This window comes from Bos indicus x Bos taurus, chromosome 16 (assembly GCF_003369695.1).
Source record: "Bos indicus x Bos taurus breed Angus x Brahman F1 hybrid chromosome 16, Bos_hybrid_MaternalHap_v2.0, whole genome shotgun sequence".
Classification (NCBI taxonomy): domain Eukaryota; kingdom Metazoa; phylum Chordata; class Mammalia; order Artiodactyla; family Bovidae; genus Bos; species Bos indicus x Bos taurus.
This window is the reverse complement of record NC_040091.1, coordinates 72818387-72846027: the sequence shown is the minus strand read 5'-3', so window position 1 is coordinate 72846027 and position 27641 is coordinate 72818387. Positions and strand designations below refer to the sequence as shown.

Sequence of the window (27641 nt, the reverse complement as noted above, 5' to 3'; positions counted from 1 at the left end):
CTGTGCTACATTACCATAAGCCAGGTCTGAGGTCAACAGAAATGTATTTTCTCATGGTTCTGAAGACCAAGAGTCTGAAATCAAGCACGGAGGCCTGCTTTTGACCTCTTCTTCTGCTCAGCTAACCAGCTCCAGCACACAGCTAGGCTGCCAGTTCCCTGGCTCTTGCTGTTTCCACAGTGGCTGAGTCCCTGCGTTTCTGGGACAGAGCTAATTGCAAACAGGCTGGCCCATTTATCACTAAGTCTGCACCCTTACTTGTCAGACTCCATGTCCTATATTTTGCTTTAGAAAATATGGTCACCATAGTTCTGTTTCTTTGTGGTCTAAAACTTCCCAGAAGATAAATCTAACTGCTGGCTCCATTCTCCCTACATAAACCAAAACTTAACCCTGAGCAAAAGCACTCAGACTTCTAATCCCTTCACTTGCTGACTGCTTAGTGCATATTAGAACAGTGGTGGTGGTGGTTTTCTCATCTTAGATGTCTTTCATCATTTCATATTCTATTGAAAGTGAAAGGGACAGTCGCTCAGTCGTGTCTGACTCTGCCACCCCATGGACTATACAGTCCATGGAATTTTCCAGGCCAGAATACTGGAGTGGGTAGCCTTTCGCCTTCTCCAGGGTACCTTCCCAACCCAGGGATTGAACCCAGGTCTCCAGCATTGCAAGCGGATTCTTTACCAGCTGAGCCATTAGGCACTAAGCCATGTCTGACTCTTTTGCAACGTGGACTGTAGCCCACCAGGTTCCTCTGTCCATGGGATTCTCCAGGCAAGAATACTGGAGTGGGTTGCCATTTCCTTCTCCAGGGGATCTTCCTCACCCAGGGATCAAACTCATTTCTCCAGCTTGGAAGGCAGGTTCTTTACCACTGAACCACCTGGGAAGCCCATATCAGAACAGTCATTTATTTATTTATCCATTTGATGTAACTAGTTTCGTATTCCAGCCTATTTTTTATGAACAATAGTTGACCAAGTGGATCTCATAGGGTGCAATCAGAAAACAAATTTATTCATTCCTTCAGACCTGTTCTATGGGTGAGTTCTTCTCTGAACCTGGACACAATCAAGGGTAGACAGCAACACTCTAGAATAATAAAGGATCTTCTGGCTGCTTCCAGTTTCAGGAAAGGCCTCACTTCAGTAATTAAAACATCCACCCGTTTGTAATTTAACTCTAAGCAAAGCTTCTCCCAGGACTTGCCTGGTGGCCCAGAGGTTGAGACTCTGCATTCCCAATGCAGGGGGCCTCCGGTCAGGGAACTAGACCCCACATGCTGCAACTAAGAGTCTCGAGTGCCTCGACTAAGACCCAGCATAGACTAAGTATATAAGTAATATTTTTTTTAAGGGGGAAAAAAAGTTTCCCTCTTCGTCAAGCTTGAACCTGTTGTCTTAGGAAATCCGGGATAGAAAAGAGACGTGTTCAGCCTGAACTCCTGCTCCCGGTCTCCTCCTATTCACCAGGCTCCCTCTGGCCGTTCCTAGAAAAGCAAGGGGACAATGCAGGATAGAGAGTTCCCTGGCTGGTGCCCAGCTTACAGCCTCGGTGTCCTCTGGACTCTTTGGTCCATGTTGAAATCTCATGTTCTCTGGACTGGGAGGCTGACCACACCTGCCTCGGTCACTGGGTGCTTTTGTGGGTTTTTGGAGGTTCATGCACTTTCTTTGGAGGTCCCTGCTGGGATATTGAATTCTTCCAGTGAGCTGGACAGCAGTTGCTTGTGTCATTTCCCTCAGACTCTGAGAACACAGTGGGAGTGCAGGCAGAAACACTCACCACATACTGCTGTCCTTTCGGGCAGGAACTGGAAATGACTCCAGGGGAGAAAGGATGAGGCCTGGGTCAAGGCCCATAGGGAAGTGAGCAGAGTTGGGCAGCATTTCAGGCCCCTACAGGGAGAGTGCCCTTTTGTATGACAGTTTGTACTAGCTCTGCAGGGGCCTTGCCTGTAACCAGCGCCTCCCAGGCTGGGTCAAATCCCAGCCCTGAGTGCCCCCCAAACTCCTGTGGACAAGGTCTCCATGAGATGCCCCTGAAACTCTTTTATAAGGATCAACCCCTTCTTCTAGGAAGTTCAGCGAGACACTGTTCATTTCTTCACCCTAATACCTGTCCTCTCTGACCTCTTCACCTTCGGCCCTTCTTATTCCCTCGGGATGGTTAAGGGTCTACGTGTTGCAAACTTGATTTTGTATTTTAGGGTTTGCAGGGCGGGTGGTGGTGGGGCGGCTGTTGTTCATGTTGCCACATCCGAAATAAGTTGCACAGGTAGCCTGGAACCTTCCTTCAGAAGGTGAAGGCCTTTGAAGTTTACTACATTCTCAATCTTTGAACCTCAGCTGAAACTAGAGCAGGAAAAGTCAAATTTTAACATCCTCTTACGTATTATTTATTCCATTTTGACCAGTTCCCCTTAGTTCAAAGATCCTTTCTGAAAAATAGAAGTCTGTGCTTTTTAAAAGGGACTCTGCCCTTTTTAGCTCTCTGAAACTTCGAATGCAAGGGTTTCCTCACACAGCTAAGTGGCATGGTGTCGGGAAGTGAGTGAGAACAGTGCTTTGAAGAGAAAAACAGACTTTCGTGAAATGCACCCAGATTGTTTTAGAACAGTGAGAACCTGGGAGGCTTTTCCCTCTTTATTCTATTTTTTGATACATTTCTGCTTCCCTTCAGTGAGCCTCCACTGTTTTACAATCCTTTATCTGCAGTTTCAAAACCCAAAAACTGGCGGCAGGGCAGGGAGGGGCAAAGAGAAAGGCTCTGAAAAGGAAGAACTTTTAAAAAATAATTAATTATATAAAATTAATTTAATTTGAACTGAAGTGAGGCCACTTAAAGCCTTCATCTCACTGTGAACGTTCAAATATCTCAGTGCAGAAATTCTGTGTTTGCTTACAGGATGCCTCCCCAGGTTCTACTAGAAGTGTTATACACAGAGTAAACAATACTGTACATTGTCGACGGGCTTCCCTGGTAACTCAGCTGGTAAAGAATCCGCCTGCAATGCAGGAGACCCTGCTTCAATTCGGGATAAGGGATAGGCTTATCCTGAAGGGATAAGAAGGGATAGGCTACCCACTCCAGTATTCTTGGGCTTCCCTTGTGGCTCAGACGGTAAAGAATCTGCCAGCCATGTGGAAGACCTGGGTTCGATTCCTGGGTTAGGAAGGTTCTCTGGAGAAGGGAACGGCTACCCACTCCAGTATTCCGGCCTGGAGAATTCCATGGACTGTATAGTCCATGGGGTTGCAAAGAGTCAGACACGGCTGAATGACTTTCACTTTCATATTGTATACACCAATAAACATTATTGAAGAAGAAATGGCAACCGACTCCAGTATTCTTGCCTGGGAAACGCCATGGACAGAGGAACCTGGCGGGCTGAGTCCACGGGGTTTCAAAAGAGTCGGACATGACTTAGTGACTAAGCTACCATCACGGCCACCACCACCATATACAGTGTAAGCTTCACACCATCTTCTAAATTTCAAAAATAATTCCATAACACGTCAGGCCCTAAGGGTTTAGGACAAGTGCTTATAAGCCTATACTTTTACGGAGGAGAAAATATGACAAACCTTGTTATTATTTTTCCTGCTCTGTTGGCTTTTCATTGTAACTAACCCAATTCTCATGTCTAGTTTTTGTACAAGCCATTCCCCCACCACCCTGGCTGTTCCTGAATTTTCTTTCATCAAATCAGAGTTCAGAATTTACCACCTGCAGCTGAAGTTTCCTAATTAGCTCAACATCTTTCTTCACCTGAATATTCGCTTTAGATTTTGGACATGTGTTTACCCCGATCGTACTAGTTTGAGCCTTAAAGAGATACAACAACTCATAGTTTACTGACAGCCCGTCCACCTGTCATTGTGAGAGACTGCTCCTCCTTCCAAAGACCTCCCCCTCCATTTCTCCTGTGAGGTCTTAGGTCAGGTTCAGTAAGCTTATGTCACCATGCCTTTCCTTCTGCCATAACCACCCTGAAAAACATCCTAGATATGATTAGTGGATAGAGACCCTCTTTCCCACTGAACCCTTCAGCACAGCCCTCCAACCCAGAACACCAACTACAGGAATCTGAGGAGGAGGTGGACTCAGATCTGCAGATTCTCCCCACATAGTCCTTGTGGGAATTAAATCTGAGAACTACTGGGTTAAAGTTAGCAGATCAATGGCAGGCCAGAAAATTTGAGAGATGAAATATGGTTATAATAAATGTTAGTGACAGCTGCAGCCTTCTGAAAAACTGACAGTTCCCATACGTAATTAGGTTACAGTGTACCTCATGCATAATTTTTCATAATAAAGATGAATGTCTTTCAGCAGTCAGTTCAGCCTTGACTCTTATCTAATAATTCCGTATTCTTCGTGTATGCATGTGTGTTAGTTTCAGGAGCACAGCAAAGTGATTCTGCTATGTATACATATCTATTCTTTTTCCGATTCTTGTCCATTACAGGTTACTACCAAATATCCAGTATAGTTCCTGGTCTAATACAGTAGGTCCTTGTTGGTTACCTGTTTTATATATAATAGTGTATCTGTTAATCCCAAATTCCTAATTTATCTCTCCCTCTCTCTCCCTTTTGGTAACCATAAGTTTGTTTTCTTTGTCTGCGGGTCTATTTCTGCTTTGTAAATTAGTTCACTTTTATTATTTTGTTAGATTCCACATATAAGCGATATTACATGAAATTTATCTTTGCCTAGCTTACTTCACTTAATGTGATGATCTCTAGGTCTGTCCATGTCTCTGTAAGTTGTATTATTTCATTCTTTTTATGACTGAGGACTGTTCCATTGTATATGTATACTACATCTTCTTTATCCATTCCTGTCTATGGACATTTAGGGTGTTTCCATGTCTTGGCTATTGTAAACACTGCTGCAAAGAACACTGGATATGAGTATCTTTTCAAATTAGTTTTCTCTGGATATATGCTCAGAAGTGGGATTGTAGGGTCATATGGTAATTCTGTTCTCAGTTTTTAAGGGAACTTCATACGGTTCTCCATAATGGTTGGACCAACTTACATTCCCACTAGGAGTGTAGAAGGGCTCCCTTTTCTCCACACCCTCTCCAGAATTAATTGTTTCTAAATTTTTGGTGATAGCCATTCTGACCAGTGTGCAATGATACCTCATTGTAGTTTTAATATGCATGTCTCTAAAAATTAGCAATGTTGAGCATTTTTCACGTGCCTCTTGGTCGTCCGTATGTCGATTCAGTATTTTCCTTCACCTCTTAAACTGTTTTTTGAAACTATACATCTATTTGATGAATTTTTCAAAACTCTTCTGCCACGTCTGGCTCCTTCCCTATCCCTCTCCTTTTTCTTCTTTCCCTTTAGGAACAACAACAACAACAACAACAAAAATCTGTCTCCCTTTCTCCTGCAAAACAATTTAGAATCCTTTTCTGTACTTTGAGCATTACCTAAGTCATAATAGAGAATAGAATGTGCGGACTTCCCTGGTGGTTGAGTGGTTAAGAATCCCCCTGCCAATGCAGGAGACACAGGTTCAATCCTTGGTCTGGGAAGGTCCCACACACTGCGGAGCAACTAAGCCTCTGCATCCCAACTACTGAGCCGAACTCTCCGGCCCATGCTCTGCTGACAGGCACTACAAGAGCAGCCCCCACTGGCTGCCACCTAAAGAAAGCCTGTGCATAACAATGAACATCTAACACAGCCAAAAACTAATTAATTAACTAATTTTGTAGAAAAAGACTAGAAAATGGGATACACTAAGCTCCATTAGTGGGACGAATATCACTGCTACAAGAATGCAGACTATAGGTTCACATGGTCCCTTCCTCCTGCATTTCTGTTGCTATCTGGACAGATACGTTAAGAAATGCCACAGTCAATATCTTTATCATCATCTACAAGAGTATAAGGGCCAAAAGGTAACCCCCCCACCCGCAAACATTGTCCACGTGGAACCTGTGAATGTCAGCTTATATGAAAAAAAGATCTTTGCAGATGTAATTAAGGATCTCAAGATGAGGTCATCCCAGATTATCTGGATGAGTCTAAATCCAATGAAAAGTGGCTTAATAAAATGAGCAAAAGACACACCCAAATTTGTGAAAATGGAAGCAGAGACTGGAGTGATGCATCTGCAAGCCAAGGAACACCAAAGATGAGGAGCAGACATTAGAAGTTTGATGAGATAAGAAAGGATTCTTCACAAAAGCCTTTGGAGGCAATGTGGCCCTGCTGATACCTTGGTTTTAGACAGCTAACCTCCAGAGCTATGAGAGAATAAATTGTTGTCTCAGCCTCCAAGTTTCTGTAAATTTGTTATGGCAGTACTGGGAAACTAATACAAAAGGACCAGGAGTAAGTAGCCCTATCTATTTATGGGTACCCTCACCTGTCAGCTCTGCTGTTGTTGTTCAGTCACTCAGTCCTGTCCAACTCTTTGCAACCCCATGACTGCAGCACAACAGGCTTCCCTGTCCTTCACCACCTCCCAGAGCTTGCTCAAACTCATGTCCATCAAGTCAGTGATGCCATCCAACCATCTCATCCTCTATCGTCCCCTTCTCCTCCTGCCCTCAGTCTTTCCCACCATCAGGGTCTTTTCCAATGAGTCAGTTCTTCCCATCAGGTAGCCAAATTATTGGAGCTTCAATTTCAGCATCAGTCCTTCCAGTGAATATTCAGAGTTGATATCCTTTAGGATTGACAGGTTGGATCTCCTTTCAGTTCAAGGGACTCTCAAGAGTCTTCTCCAACACCACAGTTCAAAAGCATCAATTTTTCAGTGTTCAGCCTTCTTTATGGCCCAACTCTCACATCCATACATGACTAATGGAAAAACCAAAGCTTTGACAATGTGGACCTTTGTCAGAAAAGTAATACCTCTGCTTTTTAATAGGCTGTCTAGGTTTGTCATAGCTTTTCTTCCAAGAAGCAAGTGTCTTTTAATTTCATGGCTGCAATCACCATTTGCAGTGATTTTGGAGCCCAAGAAAATAATGTCTGTCACTGTTTCCATTGTTTCTCCATCTATTTGCATGAAATGATGGGACCAGATGCCATGCTCTTCATTTTTTGAATGTTGAGTTTTAAGCCAGCTTTTTCACTCTCCTCTTTCACCTTCATCAAAAGGATCTTTAATTCCTCTTCACTTTCTGCCGAAGGGTGGTGTCATCTGCATATCTGAAGTTATTGCTATTTCTCCCGGCAGTCTTAATTCCAGTTTGTGCTTCATCCAGCCTGACAATACGCATGATGTACTCTGCATAGAAGTTAAATAAGTAGGGTGATGATATACAGCCCTGATGTACTCCTTTCCCAATTTGGAACCAGTCTGTTGTTCCATGTCCAGTTCTAACTGTTTCTTCTTGACCTGCATACAGGTTTCTCAGGAGGCAGGTAAGGTGGTCTGGTATTCCTATCTCTTTAAGAATTTTCCACAGTTTGTTGTGATCCACACAGTCAAAGGGTTTAGCGTAGTCAATGAAGCAGAAGTAGATGTTTTTCTGGAATTCTCTTTTTCTATGACCCAGTGGATGTTGGCAATTTGATTTCTGGTTCTCTGCCTTTTCTAAAACCAGCTTGAACATCTGGGAGTTCTCTTTTCACGTACTGTTGAAGCCTAGCTTGGAGAATTTTGAGCATTACTTGGCTAGCATGTGAAATGAGTGCAATTGTGTGGTAATTTGAACATTCTTTGGCACTGTCTTTCTTTGGGACTGGAATGAAAACTGACCTTTTCCAGTCCAGTGGCCATTGCTGAGTTTTCCAAATTTGCTGGCATATTAAGTGCAGCACTTTCACAGCAGCTGCCAGCTTAAAAGTGCAAATATTTCTGCTTTTCATAAATTTTGCCTGTTTGTGGCTTAACTGTCAAGTACAGAGCATCTTCACCCACTCCAGGAAAGGTTGGATTTGACACATGGCTCCTAAGAAACACTCATATAAAGAAGAATGACTTCTATAGAGCAAACCCCACCATATGTGTGTGAGCCACTAGAATCAAATTTGAATTCTGATTTGAATTCTAGTTCTCCAATTCTGCAACTGTAGGCAATGACTTAGCCTTGAGACTTTAAATTATATATAAGAGCTAAATAAACTTTAGCTCTTATTTAGCTCCAATTTTAAAGCTCATTTGCTTTGTCTCCTCCATGTCACTGCCTATTTTGTTTGTCTGTTTACTTAGCCCTTTCCATGACTGTAAATGGTTACTCAAGTCCCAGTCTTACATAAAGTTTTAGTTCAAAGTCCACAGCAGCTAATTAGAATCCTAGAGTTTCTTATTTCAGTTCCTTGAGAGAGACATGATGCGTGTTCAAACCATTGTGCACATTAACCACCACTGGCCTGATCTTCTGTGCATGGAAATGCAAATCCTTTTCGAAGGGGATCCGTGTAGGAAGGCAGTGGTGAGAATTTCTAGTACACTGCCACTGTTTAAATCTCATATATTCAGATCTCTTTATCTCTTCCTTTAGAGCATATGCCTTTGAGTTCATGCTTTAAAAGTATCTCTTACCTTGAGATTATATATTCACCCGTACTGTATTCTTTTAGTTTCCACAAAGTACTGCCTAATATAATTTGAATCTGTTTATTAGAATGGCATTTTTCTTTTCTTTAAGTAGCTAGCTATTCATTCTCACATGATTTTTTGAACAGCTTACACTTTTCTCACCAATTTGAAATACTAATAATAATGGCATTTCTAAGTGTTCTCTATGTGTCAGCTTGTGCTAAATCTAATACATGGATTACTTCAGCTTAGTAATATTATCATCCACATATTATAGCTAAGAAATGGTATGCTTGGGATTTCACACCCCAGTCATCTCACTCTAGAGCTCATACTTTTAACCATTATGCTATTCTTGTAAGCAATTTGGGTCTATTTTTGGCTTAAACAATAAGGAAAATTATTGACATGACTGGAAGTCCAGATGCAGGGCGGGCTTCACAGTTGACTTGGCTCAAGTTCAGTGTCCCTGTGACTCTCTTGGCTCTGTGCTCTTCCACATGCAGCTTCACCCTCAGGCTGATCATGAGATAGCTGAAGCAATTTCAGCCATACACAAAAACATCCAGCAGAAGAGAAACAGGATTTCTACTTCAAGAAACTCTCCTAAAAGGACAAAGAACTTTCCCAGACACTCCAACAAAATTCCCGTCGAGCCTCACTGGTCCAAAATGGGGACTATGCCCATCCCTGTATCAACTGTGGGCATGGAGGATGGTATTAAATAAATCATACAAGCCACCCCTAGATTAAGAGATAGTATCGGTTTCCCTTTGGCGCATGGGCTACATAAAAGCAACAGGGACTCTCAACAGAGAAGTGCGGCTCTCTGACTCAGAAAACCTAAAATAATAGCAGGTGTAACAAGTTAAAAAGGTAAATCAAGTCTGGAGGTAAGCAGTATAGGGCTAGGATGGCAGCTCACGGTCAACCAGGTTCCTTCCTTTTCTCTAAATGCTCCGCCATTCTCAACATGAGGCTTCTACTTCATGATCCATGATAGTTCTGGAGTCACAGCCAACAGTCACAACCTCCTTCTTGAGGAATCAAGAAGGAGGAAGGATTGAGAAGGGAGAGACTGATTTCTTCCTTTAAGGATGTATCCCAGAAATCACATGACATGCTTCTGTGTACAAATTATTGGACAGCACTGAGTCATCTGGCAACATCTGGCTGAGAGAGGCTGAGAAATGTGGACTTTGTTCCAGATAACTGTGAGCCCAGCTATAAATCTTGGATTCTACCACTAAGGAAGGGGGGCAGAAGATACATGGAGACAATACTATAGTTTCTGCAACAGGTGGAAACATGAATTCATCTGGGGTTCTGATACAGAGGAAGAAAAAGAAACTAAACTCTGGTTTGGCAACAACCTATCTTGAAGCCCTGCTTGGGTCTTGCTTTGGTTCAGCCTTAGACTAGTCAGTAACCCAGTGGTATCAGAAACTGTTTACACATCCTTTTTTTTTTTTTTTAACTTTACAATATCGTATTGGTTTTGCCATGTATCAAAATGAATCTGCCACAGGTATACATGTGTTCCCCATCCTGAACCCTCCTCCCTCCCCATACGATCCCTCTGGGTCGTCCCAGTGCACCAGCCCCAAGCATCCAGTATCGTGCATCGAACCTAGACGGGCGACTCGTTTCATATATGATATTATACATATTTCAATGCTATTCTCCGAAATCATCCCACCCTGTCCCTCTCCCACAGAGTCCAAAAGACTGTTCTATACATCTGTGTCTCTTTTGCTGTCTCATATACAGGGTTATTGTTACCATCTTTCTAAATTCCATATATATGCGTTAGTATACTGTATTGGTGTTTTTCTTTCTGGCTTACTTCACTCTGTATAATAGGCTCCAGTTTCATCCACCTCATTAGAACTGATTCAAACGTATTCTTTTTAATGGCTGAGTAATACTCCATTGTATATATGTACCACAGCTTTCTTATCCATTCATCTGCTCATGGACATCTAGGTTGCTTCCACGTCCTGGCTATTATAAACAGTGCTGCTATGAACATTGGGGTACACGTGTCTCTTTGAATTCTGGTTTCCTCAGTGTGTATGCCCAGCAGTGGGATTGCTGGATCATAAGGCAGTTCTATTTCCAGTTTTTTAAGGAATCTCCACACTGTTCTCCATAGTGGCTGTACTAGTTTGCATTCCCACCAACAGTGTAAGAGGCTTCCCTTTTCTCCACACCCTCTCCAGCATTTATTGCTTGTAGACTTTTGGATCACAGCCATTCTGACTGGCATGAAAAGGTACCTCATAGTGGTTTTGATTTGCATTTCTCTGATAATGAGTGATGTTGAGCATCTTTTCATGTGTTTGTTAGCCATCTGTATGTCTTCTTTGGAGAATTGTCTATTTAGTTCTTTTGCCCATTTTTTGATTGGGTCATTTATTTTTCTGGGATTGAGCTGTAGGAGTTGCTTGTATATTTTTGAGATTAGTTGTTGGTCTGTTGCTTCATTTGCTATTATTTTCTCCCATTCTGAAGGCTGTCTTTTCACCTTGCTTATAGTTTCCTGTGTTGTGCAGAAGCTTTTAAGTTTAATTAGGTCCCATTTGTTTATTTTTGCTTTTATTTCCAATATTCTGGGAGGTGGGTCATAGAGGATCCTGCTGTGATGTATGTTGGAGAGTGTTTTGCCTATGTTCTCCTCTAGGAGTTTTATAGTTTCTGGTCTTACATTTAGATCTTTAATCCATTTTGAGTTTATTTTTGTGTATGGTGTTAGAAAGTGCTCTAGTTTCATTCTTTTACAAGTGGTTGACCAGTTTTCCCAGCACCACTTGTTAAAGAGATTGTCTTTTCTCCATTGTATATTCTTGCCTCCTTTGTCAAAGATAAGGTGTCCATATGTGCATGGATTTATCTCTGGGCTTTCTATTTTGTTCCATTGATCTATATTTCTGTCTTTGTGCCAGTACCATACTGTCTTGATGACTGTGGCTTTGTAGTAGAGCCTGAAGTCAGGCAGGTTGATTCCTCCAGTTCCATTCTTCTTTCTCAAGATAGCTTTGGCTATTCGAGGTTTTTTGTGTTTCCATACAAATTGTGAAATTATTTGTTCTAGCTCTGTGAAGAATACCCTTGGTAGCTTGATAGGGATTGCATTGAATCTATAAATTGCCTTGGGTAGTATACTCATTTTCACTATATTGATTCTTCCAATCCATGCACATGGTATATTTCTCCATCTATTAATGTCCTCTTTTATTTCTTTCACCAGTGTTTTATAGTTTTCTATATATAGGTCTTTAGTTTCTTTAGGTAGATATATTCCTAAGTATTTTATTCTTTTCGTTGCAATGGTAAATGGAATTGTTTCCTTAATTTCTCTTTCTGTTTTCTCATTATTAGTGTATAGGAATGCAAGGGATTTCTGTGTGTTGATTTTATATCCTGCAACTTTACTATAGTCATTGATTAGTTCTAGTAATTTTCTGGTGGAGTCTTTAGGGTTTTCTATGTAGAGGATCATGTCATCTGCAAACAGTGAGAGTTTTACTTCTTCTTTTCCAATTTGGATTCATTTTTTTTTCTGCTCTGATTGCTGTGGCCAAAACTTCCAAAACTATGTTGAATAGTAATGGTGAAAGTGGGCACCCTTGTCTTGTTCCTGACTTTAGAGGAAATGCTTTCAATTTTTCACCATTGAGGATAATGTTTGCTGTGGGTTTGTCATATATAGCTCTTATTATGTTGAGGTATGTTCCTTCTAGTCCTGCTTTCTGGAGAGTTTTTATCATAAATGGATGTTGAATTTTGTCAAAGGCTTTCTCTGCATCTATTGAGATAATAATATGGTTTTTATTTTTCAATTTGTTAATGTGGTGTATTACATTGATTGATTTGTGGATATTGAAGAATCCTTGCATCCCTAAGATAAAGCCCACTTGGTCATGGTGTATGATCTTTTTAATGTGTTGTTGGATTCTGATTGCTAGAATTTTGTTAAGGATTTTTGCATCTATGTTCATCAGTGATATTGGCCTGTAGTTTTCTTTTTTTGTGGCATCTTTGTCAGGTTTTGGTATTAGGGTGATGGTAGCCTCATAGAATGAGTTTGGAAGTTTACCTTCCTCTGAAATTTTCTGGAAGAGTTTGAGCAGGATAGGTGTTAGCTCTTCTCTAAATTTTTGGTAGAATTCAGCTGTGAAGCCGTCTGGACCTGGGCTTTTGTTTGCTGGAAGATTTCTGATTACAGTTTCAATTTCCGTGCTTGTGATGGGTCTGTTAAGATTTTCTATTTCTTCCTGGTCCAGTTTTGGAAAGTTGTACTTTTCTAAGAATTTGTCCATTTCTTCCACGTTGTCCATTTTATTGCCATATAATTGCTGATAGTAGTCTCTTATGATCCTTTGTATTTCTGTGTTGTCTGTTGTGATCTCTCCATTTTCATTTCTAATTTTATTGATTTGATTTTTCTCCCTTTGTTTCTTGATGAGTCTGGCTAATGGTTTGTCAATTTTATTTATCCTTTCAAAGAACCAGCTTTTGGCTTTGTTGATTTTTGCTATGGTCTCTTTTGTTTCTTTTGCATTTATTTCTGCCCTAATTTTTAAGATTTCTTTCCTTCTACTAACCCTGAGGTTCTTCATTTCTTCCTTTTCTAGTTGCTTTAGGTGTAGAGTTAGATTATTTATTTGACTTTTTTCTTGTTTCTTGAGGTATGCCTGTATTGCTATGAACTTTCCCCTTAGGACTGCTTTTACAGTGTCCCACAGGTTTTGGGTTGTTGTGTTGTCATTTTCATTCATTTCTATGCAAATTTTGATTTCTTTTTTTATTTCTTCTGTGATTTGTTGGTTATTCAGCAGTGTGTTGTTCAGCCTCCATATGTTGGAATTTTTAATAGTTTTTCTCCTGTAATTGAGATCTAATCTTACTGCATTGTGGTCAGAAAAGATGCTTGGAATGATTTCAATTTTTTTTAGTTTACCAAGGCTAGATTTATGGCCCAGGATGTGATCTATCCTGGAGAAGGTTCCGTGTGTGCTTGAGAAAAAGGTGAAATTGTTTTGGGATGAAATGTCCTATAGATATCAATTAGGTCTAACTGGTCTATTGTGTCATTTAAAGTTTGTGTTTCCTTGTTAATTTTCTGTTTAGTTGATCTATCCATAGGTGTGAGTGGGGTATTAAAGTCTCCCACTATTATTGTGTTATTGTTAATTTCTCCTTTCATACTTGTTAGTATTTGTCTTACATATTGCAGTGCTCCTATGTTGGGTGCATATATATTTATAATTGTTATATCTTCTTCTTGGATTGATCCTTTGATCATTATGTAGTGACCTTCTTTGTCCCTTTTCACGGCCTTTGTTTTAAAGTCTATTTTATCTGATATGAGTATCACTACTCCTGCTTTCTTTTGGTCCCTATTTGCATGGAAAATCTTTTTCCAGCCCTTCACTTTCAGTCTGTATGTGTCCCCTGTTTTGAGGTGGGTCTTTTGTAGACAACATATGTAGGGGTCTTGTTTTTGTATCCATTCAGCTAGTCTTTGTCTTATGGTTGGGGCATTCAACCCATTTACGTTTAAGGTAATTATTGATAAGTATGATCCCGTTGCCATTTACTTTATTGTTTTGGGTTCGAATTTATACACCCTTTTTGTGTTTCCTGTCTAGAGAATATCCTTTAGTATTTGTTGGAGAGCTGGTTTGGTGGTGCTGAATTCTCTCAGCTTTTGCTTGCCTGTAAAACTTTTGATTTCTCCTTCATATTTGAATGAGATCCTTGCTGGGTACAATAATCTGGGCTATAGGTTATTTTCTTTCATCATTGTAAGTATGTCTTGCCATTCCCTCCTGGCTTGGAGAGTTTCTATTGAAAGATCAGCTGTTATCCTTATGGGAATTCCCTTGTGTGTTATTTGTTGTTTTTCCCTTGCTGCCTTTAATATTTGTTCTTTGTGTTTGATCTTTGTTAATTTGATTAATATGTGTCTTGGGGTGTTTCGCCTTGGGTTTATCTTGTTTGGGACTCTCTGGGTTTCTTGCACTTGGGTGATTATTTCCTTCCCCATTTTAGGGAAGTTTTCAACTATTATCTCCTCAAGTATTTTCTCATGGTCTTTCTTTCTGTCTTCGTCTTCTGGGACCCCTATGATTCGAATGTTGTAGCATTTAATATTGTCCTGGAGGTCTCTGAGATTGTCCTCATTTCTTTTAATTCGTTTTTCTTTTTTCCTCTCGGATTCATTTATTTCTACCATTCTATCTTCTAATTCACTAATCCTATCTTCTGCCTCTGTTATTCTACTATTTGTTGCCTCCAGAGTGTTTTTGATCTCATTTATTGCATTATTCATTATATATTGACTCTTTTTTATTTCTTCTAGGTCCTTGTTAAACCTTTCTTGCATCTTCTCAATCCTTGTCTCCAGGCTATTTATCTGTGATTCCATTTTGATTTCAAGATTTTGGATCAATTTCACTATCATTATTCGGAATTCTTTATCAGGTAGATTCCCTATCTCTTCCTCTTTTGTTTGGTTTGGTGGGCATTTATCCTGTTCCTTTACCTGCTGGGTATTCCTCTGTCTCTTCATCTTGTTTAAATTGCTGAGTTTGGGGTGTCCTTTCTGTATTCTGGCAGTTTGCAGAGTTCTCTTTATTGTGGTGTTTCCTCACTGTGTGTGGGTTTGTACAGGTGGCTTGTCAAAGTTTCTTGGTTAGGGAAGCTTGTGTCGGTGTTCTGGTGGGTGGAGCTGGATTTATTCTCTCTGGAGTGCAATGAAGTGTCCAGTAATGAGTTATGAGATGTCTATGGTTTTGGGGTGACTTTGGGCGCCTGTATATTGAACTCAGGGCTGTATTCCTATGTTGCTGGAGAATTTGCTTGGTATGTCTTGCCCTGGAACTTGTTGGCCCTTGTGTGGTGCTTGGTTTCAGTGTAGGTATGGAGGCATTTGATGAGCTCCTGTCAATTAATGTTCCCTGGAGTCAGGGTGTGGACTTAAGCCTCCTGCTTCCAGTTATCAGTCTTATTTTTACAGTAGTCTCAAAACTTCTCCTTCTATACGGCACCATTGATAAAATATCTAGGTTAAAGATGAAAAGTTTCTCCACCGTGAGGGTCACCCAGAGAGGTTCACAGCGTTACATGGAGAAGAGAAGAGAGAGGAGGGAGTTAGAGGTGACCCGGATGAGATAAGGTGGAATCAATAGAGGAGAGAGCGGGCTAACCAGTAATCACTTACTTATGTGCACTCCACAACTGGACCGCTCAGAGATGTTCACGGAGTTATACAGAGAAGAGAAGAGGGAGGAAGGAGACAGAGGTGGCCAGGAGGATAAAAGGGGGGAATGAAAAGGAGAGAGACAGATTCAGCCAGTAATCAGTTCCCTAAGTGTACTCCACCGTCTGGAACACACAGAAATTCACAGAGTTGGGTAGAGTAGAGAGGGGTTAGGGAGGAGACACAGGCGACCTGGTGGAGAAAAAGGAGAGTCTGAAGGGGGAGAGAGCAGTTAAGCCAGTAATCTCGCTCCCTAGTAAAAAATGGGTACTGAAGATTGGGTTCTTAAAGGACAAAATTGGTAACAAATACCTAAAAGCAAAAATTAAAAATCTAGAGTAGAGTTTGGAATTTCAAAAATACAATGTTAAAGAAAAGAAGAAGGAAAAGAAAGAGAAACAAAACAAAAACAAACAAAGTCACAAAAATTATAAAGAAGATATAGGTACAAAATTGACCAGTTCAGATCAGATCAGTCACTCAGTCGTGTCCGACTCTTTGCGACCCCATGAATCGCAGCACACCAGGCCTCCCTGTCCATCACCAACTCCCGGAGTTCACTGAGACTCACATCCACCAAAAAGCATAAATTAAAAATCTAGAGTAGAGTTTGGAGTTTCAGGAATACAATGTTAAAGAAAAGATGAAGAGAAAGAAAGAGAGGGAAAAAAAGTCACGAAAGTTATAAAAAAAAAAAAAAAAAAGGTACAAAATTGATAACAAATACCAAAAAGCTAAAATTAAAAATCTAGAGCAGAGTTTGGAATTTCAAAAATACAATGTTAAAGAAAAGAAGAAAAAAAAAGAAAAGAAAGAAAGAGAAAAAGAAAAAAAAAAAAAACAAGGTCACAAAAGTTATAAAAAATATATATATGAAGTTTGCTTTTTAAAAAAAAAGGGTCTCTTTTTTTTTTTGCAAAGTAATAGTAGGTTATAAAAGTGAAAATTAAAGGAGTAATAGAGGACTTAAAATTTTTTAAAAAATTAAAAAAAAAAAAGAAAGAATCATCATAAAAATAGTAAAAAAAAATATATAGGACTTTCTCTGATGTTGTTGTGGGTGGGTATTGTGGGGTCAGTTCATTTTCGGCTAGTTCCTTGTTCCAGCTTATATTTCTCAAGATCTATAGGCCCCTTCCTATGTAGTCAGTACTAACCACGGGGTTTTAATCTATTGCCTGTCGCTTCCAAGGCGTTTCCCTCTGTTATAGCTTCTTCTGTTTGCTGGTCTCTTCAGTGTCTGATTTCCATCCTGATACAAAGGGGGCGGTGGTGGACACTTTTTTTTTTTTTTAAGGCTCACTTGTTCAGTCATGCTGTGGAGAGGGAGGGACGCTGCAAACAAATGACACTGGCATGTGCTCGCAGTGCCTCGGCTACACTGGGTCTGCGCCCGCTCACGGCGCGTGTAGCCTCCCTGCCCACACTTCTCAGGCTGTAGGTTTCTCCGCTGGGAACCATCCGTGGCCCACCCTGGGCTGCTTGCACCTCCCAGGTCTAAGCCGCTCAGGTTCAGGCACTCGGATAGTCCTCAGAGGCACAGACTCAGTTGGGCCTGCGTTTTGTGCCCTTCCCAGGTCCAAGTAGCTCAGGTGATGAGGTGTTTGGCGAGCGCGGTTGCTGTGACTTATCGCCTCCCTGCCGCTCAGTTATCTGGGTGTACAACCGGCGCACCTTCTCAGGCGGATGTTGACTGTCCAGAACCCCAAGAAGTTTTAGTTAGCAAAGAAGCCTGCTTATAGTTTTGTAGATAATGTCTCTCTGGGGCTGCGATTGCCCCCTTCCAGCTCTGGCTGCCTGTCACCAGAGGGGGACCGTCTGAAGCCAGCTATCTCTGTACAGTCCTTTGTTCCATGCGCAGGCCTGGCAGTGTCTTAGGTTAGGGCTGGCTTTTCACATGGTAGATATCCCACAGTCTGCTTTGCTAGCCCAAATTATTTCGCTCAGGTAGCGCTCGGGGTATTCAGGCCAGATCCTTACTCTAAGTGATGCAGCCCGCGCCGCGCCTCCCTGCCCAGCCCCCGCTTGCTAATGGTGGATGCAGGCGTCTGCGCTGCTTCTCCGCTGGGGGAGTTACCATAGGGCTTGTAATCTGTGGGTTTTAACTGTTTATTTATTTTTCCTCCCTGTTATGTTGCCCTCTGTGCTTCCAAGGCTCAGCACAAACTCAGCAGTGAGAATGTTTCCTGGTGTTTGGAAACTTCTCTCTTTTTAAGACTCCCTTCCCGGGACGGAGCTCCGTCCCTCCCTCTTTTGTCTCTTTTTTTGTCTTTTATATTTTTTCCTACCTCCTTTCGAAGACAATGGGTTGCTTTTCTGGGTGCCTGATGTCCTCTGCCGGCATTCAGAAATTGTTTTGTGGAGTTTACTCAGCGTTTAAATGTTCTTTTGATTAATTTGTGGGAGAGAAAGTGTTCTCCCCATCCTATTCCTCTGCCATCTTAGCTCCTCCTCCCTGTTTGCACATCCAGTGTCACACACCCATTCCTAGAACTTGACTACAGAGTTATCTCAACCCCAAACTCATGACTGAGGACTGAGGATGGAGTGGTTCCCTACAGAGATTTGTTTGTATTTTTGCATTTTTAAGAGTTCTTTATACATTAAAGGTTGAGGATATTAAGCTTTTTTCTGCCTAATATGTAGAAAACGATTTTCTAGTTTATCATTTTACCCTTGACCTTTATAGTGAAATTATTATAGTGACCATTGTGACATTCAGAAATTTTATATTTTCTATAATCAAATATTCTTGGCCTTAACATTTTTTAACTTTTATGCTAGAATGACTTTCCATAAATAAGAATCTGATAAGTATTTGGCTCTATTATCCTCTTTCTATGATTAAATTTTTAATCAGTCAGGAGATGCATCCTGCTGTACATGTAACAACTCAATTTACAATGATTTAACACTAAATAAGTTTTCCTTTTTCTCGGGCAATAAGTAGTCCAGAACTGGTTTTTTGGATGTACTAGATCTTCAAAAGTCTAAGCTCATTCCACATTTTTGTACTATAATCCTTAATTACATAATTAATATATAGCATTTCCTCAAGTTCATAAATGACTACTGTAATTCTAGGCATCAAATCTGTAGTCTACTTAGAAAGAAGAAGAAAGGGCAAAACATAAAAGCTACATGCCACCTGAATCCATCTCTTTTAACAGGTAATCGATATCTTTCCTGGAGACCCATCTGCTACATTTCTCACTGGCCAGGTCGAGATCACATGACTACCCAAAAGAGCAAGGGAATCTTGAGGAAGTAAATATTTTTATCTCAACACATTGCTATCCTGAATAAAATTAGATTCTTTTATTAAACAAAGGGAAATGGACATGGCAACATCACCTGCCATAATTTTCCATGTATCATTTTTTGATATATGATATGAAACAAGGAGTTGACAATCTTTTTTCCAATTAGTTAACCAACTTTCTCAACATCTTTATTGATTTGGAATGCAACTTCATTATTTTTAAAAACACATAGAGGTTCCAATTCCAATAATAACAGTGGTGGTAGTTTAGTCTCTAAGTCATGTCTGACTCTTGCAACCCCGTGATCTGTAGACTGCCAGGTTCCTCTGTCCATAGGATTTTCCAGGCAAATCCTGAAGTGAGTTGCCATTTCTCCAGCAAGAATACTGGAGTGGGTTGCCATTTCCTTCTCCAAGGCATCTTCCTGACCCAGGAATCGAACCCAGGTCTCCTGCACTGCAGGCAAATTCTCTAACTATAATAGCAGGGAAATACCTAATAGACCAACCTTCCCCAGATAGCAAACTTGGAAAAAATATAGAAAACAACCATTGAAAACACTGAAGAGAAGAAGAAAAAGAAGACAGAAACTGGAGAGCTGTTAGTACTTGAAAGAGGGAAATGACACTGGGTGATTTTTCCCAATTTTGTAGCTTATGCTCAAGAGAAGGTCCCAATCAGTGCCATTTTTAGGCCAGAAATCTGCCATCTTACTACCTTGTAGAAGCAAAAGGAATAGTTTGGGGTTTCTGTAGCAGGTGGAAAGTGAAGAAAGACATCCCAGAAAGAAAAGAGCCACAGTAGAAGAACACCAAATTCTATATATAAACTTTTCTCAAATCTCTGCTAATCCCCTGAAATACTCACAGGGCAGTGTAGACATCAAGAAGCTCAGTTAAGATTCAAATAATTAAACAGAGATTTCACTTGGCACCTACTGCAAGAGACCAGAGTTTCAGCCAACTGAGTGTTAGTGACTCAGTCGTATCCAACTCTTTGCGACCCCATGGACTGTAGCCCACCAGGTTCCTCTGTCCATGGAATTCTCCAGACAAGAATATTGAAGTGGGTAGCCATTCCCTTCTCCAGGGCATCTTCCCAACCCAGGGATCAAGCCCACGTTGCAGACAGATTCTTTACCATCTGTGCCACCAGGGAAGCCAAATTAACCGCCCACCAAAAAATAAAAATCATAGTCTTTGGAAGAATATGACAGAATCCAAAGTTTCTAACAATATCAAGGATACAATGAAAAGTCACTGCACATACAAGAATACGATATGTGACCCATATTCAAGAGGAAAGGCAATCAATGGAGATCAGTACTAAAATGACCCAGATTTTAGAATCAGCAGACAAGGATTTTAAAGTAGATATTATAACAATGGGCTTCCCTGATAGCTCAGTTGGTAAAGAACCCACCTGTAATGCAGGAGACCCTGGGTTGATTCCTGGGTCGGGAAGATCCACTGGAGAAGGGGTAGGCTACCCACTCCAGTATTCTTGGGCTTCCCTTGTGGTTCAGCTGGTAAAGAATCTGCCTACAATGCAGGAGACCTGGGTTCGATCTCTGGGTTGGGAAGATCCCCTGGAGAAGGGAAAGGCTACACACTCCAGTATTCTGGCCTAGACATTACATGGATTGCATAGTCCATGGGGTTGCAAAGAGTCGGACATGACTGAACAACTTTCACTTTCACTTTTCACTATAATAATGCTCAAGGGTCTCAGGACACCTCTCTCCTCTTACAAAGGGTATAATGAATAAGTTATGCTATTGGGCGTACAGACTAAAAACCACAATCACAGGAAACTAACCAATCTGATCACATGGGCCACAGCCTTGTCTAACTCAATGAAACTATGAGCCATGCCGTGTAGGGCCACCCAAGATAGACGGGTCATGGTGGAGAGGTCTGACAGAATGTGGTCCACTGGAGAATGGAATGGCATACCACTACAGTATTCTTGCCTTGAGAACCCCATGAACAGTATGAAAAGGCAAAAAGATAGGACACTGAAAGATGGACTCACCAGGTCAGTAGGTGCCCAATATGCTACTGGAGATCAGTGGAGAAATAACTCCAGAAAGAATGAGAAGATGGAACCAAAGCAAAAACAACACCCAGTTGTGGATGGGACTGGTGATGGAAGCAAGGTCCAATGCTGTAAAGAGCAATATTGCATAGTAACCTGGAACGTTAGGTCCATGAATCAAGGCAAATTGGAAGTGGTAAACAGGAGATGGCAAGAGTGAACATCGACATTTTTGGAATCAGCGAACTAAAATGGACTGGAATGGGTGAATTTGACTCAGATGACCATTATATCTACTACTGTGGGCAAGAATCCCTTAGAAGAAATGGAGTAGACATCATAGTAAACAAAGGAGTCCAAAATGCAGTACATGGATGCAATGTCAGAAATGACAGAATGATCTCTGTTCATTTCCAAGGCAAACCATTCAATATCACAGTAATCCAAGTCTATGCCTCGACCATTAATGCTCAAGAAGCTGAAGTTCAACAGTTCTATGAAGACCTACAAGACTTTCTAGAATTAACACCCAAAAAAGATGTCCTTTTCATTATAGGGGACTGGAATGCAAAAGTAGGAAGTCAAGAAACATGTGGAGTAACAGGCAAATTTGGCCTTGGAGTACAGAATGAAGCAGGGCAAAGGCTAATAGAGTTTTGCCAAGAGAATGCACTGGGGTGCGTTCAAAGCAAACACCCTCTTCCAACAACACAAGAGAAGACTCTACACATGGACATCACCAGATGGTCAACACCGAAATCAGATTGATTATATTCTTTGCAGCCAAAGATGGAGAAGCTCTATACAGTTAGCAAAAACAAGACTGGGAGCTGACTGCAGCTCAGATCATGAAATCTTTATTGCCAACTTCAGACTTAAATTGAAGAAAACCAATTAGAAAACCACTAGACCATTCAGGTATGACCTAATTCAAATCCCTTACTATTATACAGTGGAAGTCACAGATAGATTTAAGGGACTAGATCTGATAGACAGAGTGCCTGAAGAACTATGGAAGGAGGTTCGTGACATTGTACAGGAGACAGGGATCAAGACCATCCCCATGGAAAAGAAATGCAAAAAGCAAAATGGCTGTCTGAGGAGGCCTTACAAATAGCTGTGAAAAGAAGAGAAGTGAAAAGCAAAAGAGAAAAGGAAAGATATACCCATTTGAATGCAGAGTTCCAAAGAATAGCAAGGAGAGATAAGAAAGCATCCTCAGTGATCAGTGCAAAGAAATAGAGGAAAACAATGGAATGGGAAAGACTAGAGATCTCTTCAAGAAAATTCGAGATACCAAGGGAACATTTCATGCAAAGATGGGCTCAATAAAGGACAGAAATGGTATGGACCTAACAGAAGCAGAAAATATTAAGAGGAGGTGGCAAGAATACACAGAAGAAGTATACCAAAAAGATCTTCATGACCCAGATAATCACGATGGTGTGATCACTGACCTAGAGCCAGACATCCTGGAATGTGAAGTCAAGTGGGCCTTAGGAAGCATCACTACAAACAAAGCTAGTGGATGTGATGGAATTCTAGTTGAGCTATTTCAAATCCTGAAAGATAATGCTGTGAAAGTGCTGCACTCAATATGCCAGCAAATTTGGAAAACTCAGCAGTAGCCACAGGACTGGAAAAGGTCAGTTTTCATTCCATCCCAAAGAAAGGCAATGCCAAAGAATGCTCAAACTACCGCACAATTGTACTCATTTCACACGCTAGTAAAGTAATGCTCAAAATTCTCCAAGCCAGTCTTCAACAGTACATGAACCAGGAACTTCCAGATGTTCAAGATGGATTTAGAAAAGGCAGAGGAACCAGAGATCAAACTGCCAACATTCGTTGGATCATTGAAAAAGCGAGACAGTTCCAGAAAAACATCTATTTCTGCTTTATTGACTATGCCAAAGCCTTTGACTGTGTGGATCACAACAAACTGTGAAAACTTCTTAAAGATAGGGGAATACCAGACCACCTGGCCTTTCTCCTGAGAAATCTGTATGCAGGTCAAGAAGCAACAGTTAGAACTGGACATGGAACAACAGACTGGTTCCAAATAGGAAAAGGAGTACTTCAAGGCTGTATACTGTCACCCTGCTTATTTAACTTATATGCAGAGTACACCATGAGAAATGCTGGACCGGATGAAGCACAAACTGGAATCAAGACTGCTGGGAGAAATAGCAATAACCTCAGATATGCAGATGACACCACACTTAAGGCCGAAAACAAAGAAGAACTAAAAAGCCTCTTGATGAAAGTGAAAGAGGAGAGTGAAAAAGTTGGCTTAAAGCTCAACATTCAGAAAACTAAGAGCATGGCATCCGGTCCCATCACTTCATGGGAAATAGATGGGGAAACAGTGACCAACTTTATTTTTCAGGGCTCCAAAATCACTGCAGATGGTAATTGCAGCCATGAAATTAAAAGACACTTACTCCTTGGAAGGAAAGTTATGACCAACCTAGACAGCATATTAAAAAGCAGAGACATTACTTTGCCAACAAAGGGCTGTCTAGTCAAAGCTATGGTTTTCCCAGTAGTCATGTATGGATGTGAGAGTTGGACTATAAAGAAAGCTGAATGCCAAAGAATTGATACTTTTGAACTGTGGTGTTGGAGAAGACTCTTGAGAGTCCCTTGGACTGAAAGGAGATCCAACCAGTCTATCCTAAAGGAAATCAGTCCTGAATATTCACTGGAAGGACTGATGCTGAAGCTGAAACTCCAATGCTTTGGCCACCTGATGTGAAGAACTGACTCCTTGGAAAAGACCCTGATGCTGGGAAAGACTGAAAGCCGGAGGAGAGGGGACGACTGAGGATGAGATGGTTGGATGGCATCACCGACTCAATGGATATGGGATTGGGTGGACTCCAGGAGTTGGGGATGGACAGGGAGGCCTGGCATGCTGCAGTCTATGGGGTCGCAAAGAGTCAGACATAGCTGTGCAACTGAACTGAACTGATCGGGCATATGCCCACACATCCTCCAAAATACTGATAACTAACTAAGAATTAACCAGGCTGATGAAAGTAAGAAAAGTGATTTGGGATAGAAAATAAAGACAGGAGTTTTCATTCCCCTTGAGTAGCAAGACCAGTGACAGGTCTCTGTGCTGGTAGAGAGCTCTTGCCAAACACCTGCTTTCCAGCGCTCTTGGGTCAAAGGTGGAAGAGTTACCAGGTGTGAAATTGCATGGCTCTTTTGTAATCCTACTTATTTACCACCTTTACTAAAAATCTAACTAATCCCTCTTCAATGAAAGTTTTCCTGCAGCCCACTCTACACTGTATCCCAGTCCGTGGAGGGGAGTTTCTTTGATACCATCATGTTTCTTTCTTTCTGAAATTCAGCACAGCAGGGTAATCTCTTTGGGGAGTAGAGAGAAACTAAGGGTAGAGGCACTTCATGGAGGTTACAAAGCCTGCTACAGATAAAGCACAGATCAGCTTTGTCAGAGCTGCAATGGATGACCATGTTAACCCACTTTTGTATCATTCAGGGAAAATAGCTTGTCCACTTGTTGCTGCGTATTCTGCAAGCAAGTTTGCTCTGGATGGGTTCTTCTCCTCTCTCAGGATGGAATATGAGGCGACCAAGGTCAATGTGTCAATCACCCTCTGTATTCTTGGCCTCATCGACACAGGTAAGGTCAAGAAATTGGAATAAATGGCCTGCAGGACTGTCTGTCTTACTGTGGTGGGTAAAGAGGGCGCTGAGCTCCCTGACGTCATCGTGTGTCAGGCACTGAAAACCAGTGACAGCACTGCTGCTGCTGCTGAGTCGCTTCAGTCGTGTCCAACGCTGTGCGACCCCGTAGATGGCAGCCCACCAGGCTCCCCCGTCCCTGGGATTCTCCAGGCGAGAATACTAGTCCCCCTTTGATGAAGTGTTCTGTCACCTGTGGAGCCTCTGACTGCTCTTTGACCCTTCTCTCCATTCTGACTGCCAACTGTGCTGAGTAACACCACATTCCTCACCTGACCCTATTCTGAACACCGTATGTCCCTCATGAAAACTCAACGGCCATTACTTTCCTATGTGAGACTATTAAATATGAGTTTTTTTTCCTTAATAACATATCAGTAATAAGTCACAGATGTCACAAATCCTTTGATACATGGTGCTGAGAGGGACACAGCATCATTTGGGGGAGGTATTCTTGTCGAAAACACATCATCTCATTCTAATTATGAGAACAACAGGAAAAAACCCCAAATTGAGGGGGTTTATATAGATCCTGGTGGCTTCCCTGTTGGCTCAGACAGTGAAGTGTCTGCCTGCAATGCGGGAGACCGGGGTTCTATCTCTGGGTCAGGAAGATCCCCTGGAGAAGGAAATGGCAACCCACTCCAGTATTCTTGCCTGGAGAATCCCATAGACAAAGGAACCCGGTGGGCTACCGTCCACAGGGTCGCAAAGAGTGGGACACGACTGAGCGACTTCACTTTCTTTCATACAGATCCATTGAACAGAACTCTTCTAAAGTGTCAAGGCTATGAGAGACAAGGAAAGAGTAAGAACCTGTCATAGATCAGAGAGAAAACAAGAAAAAATTACTACTAAGTGTACTCCTGGATAAGATCCTGGAACATACAAAGGACATTAGTGAAAAAATTAAGTCTGCAGTTTCATTAGTAATTTGTTCCAATTCTATCATATCTGTTGTTGATAGTTGTATAATGGTTATGTATGATGTTTTGATTGAAAGATATAAGGAAAGACTTTGCACAATTTTTAAAACTTTTCTGTAAGTCCAAATGCAAATTTATCTAAAATATGTGATAGGTATGATTTTAAAAACTTTATTGAAGGGACTTCCCTGGCAGTCCAGTGGTTAAGACTCCACATTTTCACTGCAGGGGGCATGGGTTTGATCCCTAATCAGGGAACTAAGATCCCGCACTCTGCACAGCCAAATAAATTTTTTAAAAAACTGAATACAGTGAGTAGTAGTTACAGAACAAAAGAGAGAGAAAGACACAGACACACAGTGAAACAAGAAGGGGTGGAGAAACAGAGAAGCTGGGCAAGAAGGACACAAATCCTAGGAGGAGAGAGCAGGTAATAATAGTTTCCCTCCAAGTGAAAGTGGTTGGTGTTGCCAAGGGAGCAAAGGCCTGGATTCCTGTGTCTCTTCCTTTTACAAGTCAGTCCTCATTATCACACCTCACTCTGGTTTTGCTCATTGACTCTTCCCATCACATGACTTCTATCTGCATTCTACTCCCCAATATTACTCCCTCACTCCAACCAAAACACCCAAGAGAGGAGTCTGATTCATTCAAATCACTCAACTAGTAACCTCCAGTTGCCCCCACAAATTTCCATCCAGGAAGACAAAGTCCATATGAACACTAAGATTCTCTTTGCCTAATAGGCCCTCAACATACCCAGTCTTCTCCATGTATTCCCAACACGGCCCGAGCAAGCACTGGCCAGCAGCCCATAAAAGCTAAGCTGCTGGTGTCTGCAGGCCTTCCATCACATAGACTCTACTCGTCTTGGATAACCACACTCTTCTCTTCTCGCTCTACAGACACAGCCATGAAGGCAGTTGCTGGGATATTTAATGCAAAAGCATCTCCAAAGGAAGAATGTGCCCTGGAGATTATCAAAGGGGGAACTCTGCGCCAAGATGAAGTATATTATGACAGTTCAATCTTGACTCCTCTCCTGCTGAGAAATCCAGGAAGGAAGATCATGGAATTTTTCTTCTTGAAGAAATATAATATGGAAAGATTTATAAACAACTAGGCACTTCCTGAGGGCTAGGCATCATAAAGGGAGCTTGGAACAATCCAGCCTGGTATTTATCCGAGCTCCATCATGAAGGTATCTCCCCAGAGAGATAAGTGAGTGCCCCCAGGGGACCGCAAGTCACACAGCACATCCCACAATTTAAAGGAGTCCCTCTAACATTTGTGGAAAGGTGATCATAATGAATGCCATGAATCAACAGTTGTGAAATTGACTGTAACCATAGATATAACTACAAGATACTTACATCAAGTTTACCTCAAAGGTAATAAGGCTATATTTAATCAATATTAATTCTGATAAAGGTTACATAAACTTTGTAAATTCATACCTCATTGGCTTTAACTTCAGTTCATTCAGCATGATTCCATTAAAAACTATAACCTATACACGTGAGATTTTTAGTGTACATTTCTTATTTTGTGATATGAACCTCTTATGTGCTTCTGAGTTGAAGAAATCATCCTACTTCATTTAGTGAACATAGCATCTTCACAATTTTGTATATTTCAGATGCTCTTTATATTCTTTCATACTGTTCATCTGGAAAGGAGAACATCTGAACGTGAATAAACAGAGCAAACGCAGAGAAGTGGAGGTCCCTGTGGTTCTATGAAGCCACAGAATCTACACCTGTTCAATGTACTCACAGTGCATCAAGCATCTATAATTTACATGTGAACACTCAATATTAGACGTTTGTTGAGGACAGGCTGGAGTTCAAATCATGTCACTCACACATTTAGTCATTCATTCATTCAACAAATATCTATCCAACACTT

At 41.3% G+C, this 27641-nt stretch overlaps 1 protein-coding gene across 1 annotated transcript in view; it reads left to right on the top strand.

The window, feature by feature from the left end:
- Positions 1 to 27255, top strand: part of HSD11B1 (hydroxysteroid 11-beta dehydrogenase 1) — a 45351-nt gene extending 18096 nt beyond the window's left edge. The window contains exons 5-6 of the mRNA XM_027565702.1: positions 24602 to 24745; positions 26639 to 27255. Coding sequence (XP_027421503.1) covers positions 24602 to 24745; positions 26639 to 26856 — 362 coding nt within the window. The 3' untranslated portion in view covers positions 26857 to 27255. The remainder of the gene's footprint in view (positions 1 to 24601; positions 24746 to 26638) is intronic.
- The last annotated feature ends 386 nt before the right edge of the window (positions 27256 to 27641 follow it).